This window comes from Mercurialis annua, linkage group LG7, assembly GCF_937616625.2.
Source record: "Mercurialis annua linkage group LG7, ddMerAnnu1.2, whole genome shotgun sequence".
Classification (NCBI taxonomy): domain Eukaryota; kingdom Viridiplantae; phylum Streptophyta; class Magnoliopsida; order Malpighiales; family Euphorbiaceae; genus Mercurialis; species Mercurialis annua.
In genome coordinates this window covers 42024290-42034833 of record NC_065576.1, presented here as the reverse complement: position 1 = coordinate 42034833, position 10544 = coordinate 42024290, and the positions used below count along the sequence as shown (strand labels likewise).

Genomic DNA, 10544 nt, shown 5'->3' with positions numbered 1-10544 from the left:
TAAGATGAACTTGATGATCATAGAAACTCACTAACTGTATGCCCTAACTAATAGAGTATATTACATTATATGGCTAAAACATTTGAAGATATGAATAGAGTGAGTCTATTAATTAGTACGCCGAAAGAAGCAAAAAAAAAAATACCAATAAACTATAGTTTAAATGGTATAAGTGATGGGCAACATTCTGCTAAAGTCGTGAGTTCAATTTCTCCGACAAGTGCTCCTCTCCAACGACAAAGAAAAAAATAAAGAAATTGGCTATGTGATATCTTCTGGTGTGACATGATCCAAGGAAATAGAGGGTATAATTGGTCTTTCAATATTTTGAATTGCAGCATTTAACAACATCTCTTTCTCCAAATGGAAGCAGTAGCTCTCAAAGATGGTGGAACTCACCATCACTTCAAAATCCAAAAGAAAAAGAAGTTCTATTTCCAACTTGTTCAATTCTGCATTGCTTACTCCCCCAACCTTTGCATAAAATGCATTGTTGTAATGCCTGCCACAATTCCAATTCCAACACATAATGTTATTGAAAATACTTATAAAACTTTATGTATATAATAATATTCGTAAAGCAAATGTTTTCGCTGTTTTTCATTTCAACATTTAGCGTTTTCATTTTCATACATCGAAGAAGATGAAAAACGATATATACGGTAACTCTTTATGCAATCAGCCACAAGAAAGAGTTATGTTGCATGATAACTTATCTATTTTGGACATTTTTTATTTTAGAATTTTCCGTTCAATGTTTTCTGATTCCGTGCAATATATATAAGAGAAAGAGAGAGAGGGACTCACACATCGTCCAACATCTTAGAAGCAACCATGACGGAAGTAACCAAGAGTCTATGAACATTGAGTGATACGACAAGGGAGTCAGGATGCCTATGCAACAGTCTGTCTATATACACATATCCAACCACAAAACAAGACGGGCTACAATTTGTGTATTTGTATAGTCTCTCCAAGTACTTTGGTATGCTTATATTAGGCGCCCTTACGCCATGGAACGCGTTTAACCTCTTCCCTACCCCATGGCTCAAGCCATTCACGAGCCGGTCATTGCGACCCACAAGCTTCTCTATCACAGTAGATAATATGGTCAACACTCTTGGTGTACTTTGCTCGGATTCGCTCGGCTCTGGAAGCCTATTGTGGTTGCTGTTCAGCTCGCTACTGCTCAACATCTATAACTTGTTTTGCTCCATCAAATTTGCAGACTGTGAAGGTAGAGTTTTCAGTGGTTAACAATATCTCTACTCTCAAGTAGGCAACTTAGTTTGTATCTATGTTATCTGCAATGTGGGATGTCAATAAATGGGCCTATGACACGTGTACATTGCTGATTTGTTACATTTCCACAAAATTTGAGGTTTATAAGGAGTGGATGAGGTTAAAACTTTCTAGTAATCTAATTGGTGATGACCCCACGGAATGAATGCTTCTTCGACAATAACAATTCAAACCGAAATCGAACAGAACAGAATTGTTAATTTCTTCTTTTTAAAATCAAACCGAACCAAATCTATAAAAAAAATTAAAACATTTGCAGGCAGAACATTCTGCTCTTGAAGCTGTATTACATCGAAAACATATTATGATCAGAATAATATGTACCATTGTCAAATTTTGACAGTCTAATCCTGTATGAACACAAAATAAATGGTATGAATTGAAACTAAAATGGGACTGCTTATAATCCTGTTTTGCAAAAATATGGAGGAGACCCATTCAGAACCTCCATGTTGCTCCTAGCAATAAAAATATAATATAATATCATTTGTTGTCTATACATTATGGTCACTAGGAGCTAGCAGCTTGGTTTCTTCATTTGAGATTTCATTCATCTGAAGCTGAATACCCGACTTGGATGTCATTTTGTTCCACTCATTTTCGACACGGAAAAACACCCACTGGAACCGACGGACCATTTCCAAGGCAGCAATCATGAATAAAGTTAGGTAATTATGACGAAGATGGGCAGAGAGTTTGTATGTCCATGTGCACCGCAGAATCAAATTACTTCCTATCACCCAAAAGTAAACCTGCAACTCCACATTTACAGTCATTACTACAGGAGAAAATACAACTAGGCCAATCAATGTGGAAAAGTTAAGACCTAATATAAAAATAAAAATTAGTATAAATATTTAGCTATATGATGGACAATCACTTGAACAGAAATATCATCCCGTCAATAACATGTTTATGTTTGCAACACATTTAGGTGTTGAGGTTCATGTAACCAGGCAAGAAGGTTCACAGGGCAGATCATCTGTAACTATTAAAAAAGCAGCAGTAAATCAGTTGTGTTCCAAGATTGATGACACAGCGAGTATACTTACCCATTTCTGTCCATGTAGTATATATGACCAGAAATTTGGTTTGTTGAACTTGAAGATTCGAGTGAAGCCGCTGTCAAAAGTACAACAAATTGTTAAAGATTTTAAAGACCTATTAAGGTTTTCGTTGTAAAGTATTTGTAAGCAATAATATTTGTGGAACTGACGTAGGCCACAGGCTTTGTAAACCAAGTAGGTAGGAACTAGGAAATAAGCGACAACTTTGACATTAGATTACTGGAAAATTACTAATCAATACATACCTCAAGTCCCAGTCCCGTGTTACATCCCAGTAGAATGAATACAATGAGTTCAAAACACTTGATAGAAGCCAGAGAGGCCGGTAAAAGCCTGTCCACCTATCAGGGAAGACATGATATTTCAGGGCCGAGAGAAAAATCACTGGCACTGCGGTTGAATATTTTAAAGCTGAAACCATAAGAAAATAAAATTAGTGCAATTCTCAGGCAGTAAAAATCATCTCTTACACAGCCCATACATGGAGAAAAAGTAATAGCTAGTAGTTTTGCACAAGGTGATAAACAATTATTGTAGTAAGAAAATAAGAAATTATTTCCCCGGAAGAAAACCAGTATTTGGAAGGAAAAAAAATGCATAGCGACAAGCGCAGTCTGTTTTTTTATTAATAATTAAAATCTCAAAACAAAAGTAATAAAAATATACAATAAACAGGCAAACAGTCATTTAGAATTCACCCATATTCTAAAAAAAATATATATGATTGCACAGCTAACTGGAGAGTGTTCCAGCAAGAAATCCTGAAAGGCACAGGCTAAAATGCAGTACACCCCACTCGAGCCTTAAATCGAAATGTCTGACAATAGCTTTCTATAGATTACTGTCACAAAATCCAAATTTTGTAAACCAAACAATTCTACCTAAATATTTCAAATTAATGACACTCGAGGTTAGTTTTGCATTGCTTGTTTCCACCTGCTTTTGTTTTTTTGTTCTCCAATTTGTTTTACCATAAAACTGCTATTTGAAATTTGAATTTAGGAGAAGCAGAATAAACCGTGCTTTCTCCAAAAACAGGGGGAGTAAAAGCATTGGTAGAGAAAGATAAAATTTTAAAATTTCCAAAAGCACAGAGGCAGGTGCCCCACATTCATGCCAAATTGGCTATCACTGAGAGGAGGTGGAGCAATAATCATCTATTAGTACAATAAATTGAAAAAAAGAAAAACACCAAGATACTTAGAAAAATACAAGTCAAAAAGAAAAGCAGAAGAGAATTTGCGAGTGAACATACCATTAAAGAGAGAAGTTCTCTCCCTAGTATCCTTGTATTGGCGAAGGCATTGGAACAATCGAAAAATGTACGGTAAAACGAGAACTAAAGGAATTGCAATGGAATGACTCCCGCAAATAGAATCAGCTTCAAACCATGCAATGGTGGCAACCTGCATGCATTCAAACAGATAGCACCTATAAGACATTGCTAGAGATCATTGTTCACCAAACCACATTCATACGAGTAGGGAGTTTAATTCAAATTAATAACCATTAAGGTGATTGAAAATGCTATAAGTAATTTTAATAAATTTTAGCAGTAAAAGTGTAAAAGGATTGTTTGGGCTGTCATGACCATTCAAGACAAAGAAAACCCCTTTGTCTCGATTCTCACATCAATAATCATGCAAATGAAGAGATGTCAATAGGACTTCTTACTACACAAATGGATACCCTAACATCTAATACATAACAATAGAAATTAATCAAATGACACAAACCTGTCGATGAACCATTCGACATACTGAACGCTCCAAATCTGAAAACACCTGCACAAGATTGCCATTTAGAAGGAGACCATGTAAACATAGCAGCAATTTTTGATAATGAAACCGATAAAAAAAAACATAACGGCAATTAAAAATCTAAAAGATGTCAGGAACTGTTTCTCGAGTAACAGCTTACAGCTTTGAATACAATTGCAACTGTTGTTGAATTACAATTTATAGTTAAAGCTATTTCTAGAACTCTATTTTAGGCAAATCTATTATCACGACAAATGAAAGAGAACATATGAGCCAGAGCAACAATGGGGACTGGAGAGCATATATTTGACTTAAAGCAAAAAAAGAATAAGATAATTGAATGCACTTTGTGTTCATCACACATTCAGATTCAAAGTTATTTTTATGTAACTATCAGCCAGTGCATATGCTAATTATCTGTGAATGTAGCAGAGTATTCAACCCTTTACAAATGGTTCAATGACAAGAATCACCAACCTGTTGAAATGCAGTCCTAAAATTGTTCTATTTTGGAACCAACCATAGAAAGCCATGTCTATTGTGTGAAAGTTGGTGTGATGACTAAACATCTTAATTTTTACTAGCAATTTAGGTTTCTTGAAGAAAATTTGCCACACATTGGTAAGTCCAACAAATTGGTGAGAGATGATAAGAAACTATAAATTTTTAATGCAAAACACAGCTAAGAATTAAAAACATAAACACTAAAATTAGACAATAGAATGCATACCTTTGACATTGAGGTCAAAATATCAGCTAAGAAAAAGTCAGAGAAAGTAATTGCCTGTAGTGAAACACAAACATAAAAGAAACAATGTTTTCAACAAATTCTTGGAAAATGACGATTCAAAAAATAAAAGGAAGCAAGATAACTGCATGATTCAAAAATTCCTCCCTTGGCATCACATATTAGTTTATTGGTCTGATTAATGGCCTCACGGCTCAATAAATTTTCCACATATCAAAATGAGAGTGTAATTAGGTAATATATCTAGTTATGCTGTAAACTAGTTGATCAGAAGTCTGCAAAATTCTTCACATTTTTCTCTTCATATGTTCTTACATACATCACATGACACATGTCAAACAATTTTTTCTTGTACCTAATTTTAATATCACTACTCACTAGTACTAGCAGCAATAAAGGTTGAAACAAACTAAAAAATACATATGAGTTAAAATCTTAGCAAGATATCTATTTATGCAATGAAATTGACGAATTCTAGAGCTCAAAATTAATACTATTTCATGTTTATGATATCCAGAAGTCCATTCAACAGGTCAGAAGCTTAAGAAAATGAAGTTTTCATGCATGAAAAAAAAATCTCAGTAAGAAACTTGCCTGTAGAGGGAAAACTATCCGCCAAAGAGTTCTTAACAGGTAGTAGCGCGATGATAAATAAAAAATATCAAAAGGGAATATCAGAACCATCAAAATAGCAAAGTATAAAAGGACCTGCAACAAAAGTAAGCATTTTTCAAAATCATGTCATTAATCCAAGAGATGAAATTCACTTCTATTAATTAAATATACCATAATCTAAAGCTTCTGATTGTTTGATAAATAGGATTGAATATCATACATTCCATAACTTGTCGATCGACATACATTCTTTATATTTTGTTATCTCAAAGCTAGCCCAATGTGATCTAACCATTTACACTTAAATCGAACTTGTATAATTATAAACCTAGTGTTATACCTCGGAGATAAATTTTTCAGATTTCACTTGTCATATCTTCAAAACCAAGATGTTATTCCGATCAGAAAAGGGGAAAGTTACATGCCGTCTTAAAATGTAGCAGAAAAAAATATTAAAGAGACATGATAAAGTTTCAGAAGCTAAATAAAAAAAATATAAAATTCACACATGCTCCTTAGTTGATGCAGACGTATCTAATTCATCTTTCTCAATCCATAATGATGTTTTGATAGTACTCTACAGATAGATGATAGGTTTACCAAATTAACCGGTTACCCTTTCCACCGTTCTCGTAACAGCTGAAAAGTGTCAATAGCAATATAGATCATGATACTATCACTTTATCCGAAAACCAACTATGCCATCAGGGGTCCATGGAAAGACCCTTACTTTGCTATTCACTGATAGCATATGAACCGATTTGGAACCTAGATGTATACGGAAAAGAAAACAAAAATACCTAATCCCCATACCATAAAGCATCATAGAAACATGCAAATGGGTATTTTTATGCTGAAGGAAATGGAAGTGGAATCAATAATTAACCAGCTGAATATAAGAATTTTCATCAATTAATAAGAGTATCTATTACACTGGTTGTGATGCAGCCAATGATACTTCTCCATGAGAATAAAGGTAAAGATATGCTGTCATGCTAGTTGGGACAATGATAGTCATCCATGTGGCAACCTGCAGATATAATGACAGAATAAAAATTTAAAAGAAAAACTCCTTCATTTTAATTGAAATGAAAGAGAACTTTATTTATGAACAAGGAGCAAGTAAACAATATCATTCAATTTTAAATTGAAAATAGTTTATCCTACAAAAGTAGACATATTGCAAGGCTCAAATCATGTAAATAACTATCAAATAAAGCATTCAGTTCAGATGACTTCAATTCTCAAAAAAGGCATATAGTTCTATAAAGCATTATAACAATCGGACTCAGGTTCATAATATCAAGGAAAATCAATAAACATCTTTCTGAAGTTCAAGTATATGAATATTTGAAATGTTTAATAAAAGTATCCTCTGTTGCGAGCAAATACGCTAAGTCAATTTTGCATATGCTCAAAGTTCGCATAATGTATTTTTATACTTGTTTTTAGATTTATTTTGATGCATTATGCTGATTTTTCGCTTTTAAGTGTTGTTTGTACTAATATTTGCTTTGAGTTTTTTTCATTAACCTTAGGATTTTATGAGTGTTTTCAGTATAATTTCCGGCATAGATATGCATAAGAGTGCATGAGCACGGAGGATCAAGTTGAAGTAAAAAATCAACAAGTATGGTGACCTATTGGACTCACTACTCAACAATCATCACCAAGCTAGTGTCGACTCGACAATTGAAACTACTGTCACGACTCAGCACTGGTCAACTAATGGTGCCAAATCGTCATTCTATCAAAGAGTCACAACTCTAATTTATTTTTCCCGGATTGAACACTCTCGAGTATTTTGGACATAATTCTCTCCACGGACCTAGGATTGAGATGATTCAAGTGGCAATGGAAATTTATTTTAAAGGGCTACAACTTTCATAAAAACAAAAAAGGCCAATTAATACATTTAATATGACAAAAATACCCTTGAAGTAACTGTAAATGCATGAAGATGTACCTATTTATTTCAAATGGTACTTTTTTAATGGAGAAGAATTTTTAACCACTTGTAACCCATTTCTAAGCATATATAATCATCATTTCTGATCAGAGTCAAAGAGATACATCAAAACATTTAGAACAAATATTATTCTTCAAGTTATTTAGTTTTTAAAAGTAGTTTTAAAAACAATTAAGGAGAACTTCAACAACTATTCCTACATCAAGAAACTGTATCAAAATTTTAAAGGAGGATATTGATGCTTTCATTTCTCTATATTTTCTTTATTATCTTGTTACGACTTTGTTTTTATTTTTTTATTTATTATGTATGTGGATTAGTAATACGTCTCAAGGCTTAATTTTTCAAAGGATTGAAGTTCGATGCCTACTTTTTAGTTGTTGAACTACGTCATTATTTTAATTCAATAGGTAATTAAGTTTAGTTATATTTGAATTCTTAATGTTGCTATGTATGCTTGATCATCATAAAATATGTATTATTTACAAGTCCACAACGGGTCGTTATTTTTAATGGACAACATTCACGATGAGGTTCTTCTTCAGTGATAAATAGGTCACTCAATTATTCATTATAATATAATTATAATTTGAGAAAACATATCACGTTTAATAGCAAACTAGTAGTTGTAATTTTAGTTCTCATCTTTTATATTGTTTGAATTAGTGTAATTAGTATAGATTAATTAATGAATAACTTAACTTAATTGAATTGTTATATTTGATTTACTTGAATTGTTTAGAAATAGTAACTTTCAAGCTTGTATTTTAGTAAGCCAAAGCATTTCAGCACTTGACCTAATTAATAATTAACTAAATACAAAGTTCGACACCCTACTTGCACTATATTTAGTCTTAGAGACTAGAGTTTTATTTGATCCACATAATGCAATGATAGAATTAGTTTGTAGCAGTTAGATCAAACGTGATTGAGAGGGAGGAAAATCCCAACTAAGTATTAGCTAATCAATGGAAAATGACAAAATCAGTAAGGGTGTCAAAATATAGATGGCAACCTAACAGTGTAAAACAAGGTTGTATCATAGCGAAAACTGGACAGCAACATAACTATAGTGTCAATTGTAAGATACGAACCTTCCATATCTCTGCGTGGGTAAGATGATTTTGATCAAGGTCAAATATTTTTGCATAACTAACTGTAGATTGGGAAAAAACCCATAAATTAACTCCCCAAAGCCAAACCATCATCGTCTGCAGCATAAAAACCAAAAGAAAACATTCTCAGTACACATGAAAAGAGTGCAAGGACCAGCTTATGATTCTCTTATCTCAAGAGAAAAATAATTACTAACCACAAGAAGAAGAGGATTATAATACAAAAATGCTTCATATAGGAAGAGGTCCCGCAAGTCTATGCTCATTCTCATGACAGAATCCCATCCAGTCTGCATTATATATATAATTTATATATTATAAATATAAATAAATATCAACATATCAAAATTGCATGTCTTCGGATGCGGTTATTGCTTCCATCCAGTAAAAAATGCCGAATAAATGAATGGTATTATCATACTAACCTTGCCGCAAATGAAACCCCAAAGGAAGAACAACAGTACCTGGACATTAAACTCCCATAGAATCAAGATTTAAAAATAATGTAAAAGGCTAAAGTAGGCATTAACCAACAAATGAGAAAAGCTATTAATAGACATAAATTCTAAATAAAATCAGGAAAAATATATTCCTAGCGGCTGGCAACATTCCATCAATGGCTAGCACTCAATGAACTTTTATCAGCTCGCACTTCGGTTCATATTTTTTGGTCCCCAAATGCGATTGTCACGAAATGTTTATAAAATGGTATTACAAACAGGAATTATAAATTCTAACCACTGATGTACTTTAGTTAGTAGAACCAAGCAAATATAATTAGAATCCTATTATAATAAAGGAAACTAATCCTGAAAATGCCAAAAATATCAGCAATTCAGCTTGGTCCTTGGTAACATGATCTAGATAAATAAATCATATAGCAACAGAAAAATAAACATGGATTTGAGCACATGACTATAGAAGCAAAACCTTGAATCTCCACAGCAACACTGGAGAAGGCATTATAGCAACAGCACTAATCGGTGAAATCACACTCTTCATATTGTTAGACTCTATCGAATGCACGAAACCGTCGTCCGAACCATTTCCCTGATCACCAACTGATAAAAATTAACCACATTTCATTAGCTACATAATAGCACAACCAACCAAATAAATAAATAAACTTTTGGTGACGAGGACTCGCTCTTGAGCCAAAGCTCAGAATTACAGTCAAATCCCGGGATGTGGACCGCACGCAAGCCCACATACCTTGCAATTTCAGGCAATAATGGCCAGCCCAGTCCCAACCACTCCATTTATTAGAAAGGGCGTAGCCGGGATTTGAACCAGCGACCATACCACTAGACCAAACCCGTGCAGGTGCAACAATTGATAACAGTTTGGAAAAATAAAATGCAACAATTCTAATCAAATTGCCGTACCAAGATCAAAGACAACAGGTCGGCTACCAGACTTCCTCAAATGTGGACTATTGTTAGGAGCAATCACTTGACCTCCAAACATAGATTTAAAGTACGGGTGTTAATTTATTAAAATTAACCCCCCAACCGTCCCAAGAACCTGAAACCAATTCAAATTACACACAAACTATCAAATAATACCAAAAATAAACAATACCCAGATAGATTAAATACATCAAAAGCACATTGCAATAAGAAAATTCAGGAGATCTAAGCAGAATTCCTTTTTAAAAAAAAACTTTTTTACAGGCTAAAAGAAACCATTTTTTTTAATTATGAGATCAAATTGATTAACAGAGAATAAGTATGAGAGACTTACAAAAGGAGAGAAGCAGAAGAATTGAAATGGGTAGTTTAGAATTGAAGTGATTTAAAGTGTTTTTATTGAGATTGATGAAGATGTTGAGTCAGCCACTAGAAAGAGAGACGAGATCTCTGTAGTGGCACCATAAACAAATATGGAAAGTTTGAGTGAGAAATAAGGAAACGAAGGAGGGAGAAAGGTGTACTAACTAAGGATGTTATTGCAAATGTCCACTCTACA

At 33.5% G+C, this 10544-nt stretch overlaps 2 protein-coding genes across 3 annotated transcripts; both read right to left on the bottom strand.

The window, feature by feature from the left end:
- LOC126655755 (cyclin-U1-1) lies at nucleotides 1–1307 on the bottom strand. Its single transcript, XM_050350040.2, has 2 exons — nucleotides 808–1307; nucleotides 1–502 (listed from the first exon to the last, which is right to left on the bottom strand). The coding sequence occupies exons 1-2, from the start codon at nucleotides 1194–1196 to the stop codon at nucleotides 262–264; spliced, it is 630 nt and encodes a 209-aa protein (XP_050205997.1). The 5' UTR covers nucleotides 1197–1307; the 3' UTR covers nucleotides 1–261.
- A 247-nt stretch (nucleotides 1308–1554) lies between these two features.
- On the bottom strand, nucleotides 1555–10544 carry LOC126655756 (uncharacterized). Of its 2 annotated transcripts, XM_056103576.1 has the most exons (14): nucleotides 10320–10544; nucleotides 9962–10100; nucleotides 9507–9637; nucleotides 9002–9040; nucleotides 8774–8866; nucleotides 8556–8672; nucleotides 6427–6522; nucleotides 5472–5585; nucleotides 4860–4913; nucleotides 4106–4153; nucleotides 3625–3775; nucleotides 2615–2780; nucleotides 2355–2424; nucleotides 1555–2054 (listed from the first exon to the last, which is right to left on the bottom strand). In XM_056103576.1, exons 2-14 carry the CDS (start codon nucleotides 10041–10043, stop codon nucleotides 1797–1799), a joined length of 1419 nt encoding a protein of 472 aa, XP_055959551.1. In that variant the 5' UTR covers nucleotides 10044–10100; nucleotides 10320–10544; the 3' UTR covers nucleotides 1555–1796. The 2 variants fall into 2 exon arrangements, with proteins under 2 accessions (XP_055959551.1, XP_055959552.1); XM_056103577.1 differs by lacking the exon at nucleotides 10320–10544 and having other exon boundaries at nucleotides 9507–9626; nucleotides 9962–10052.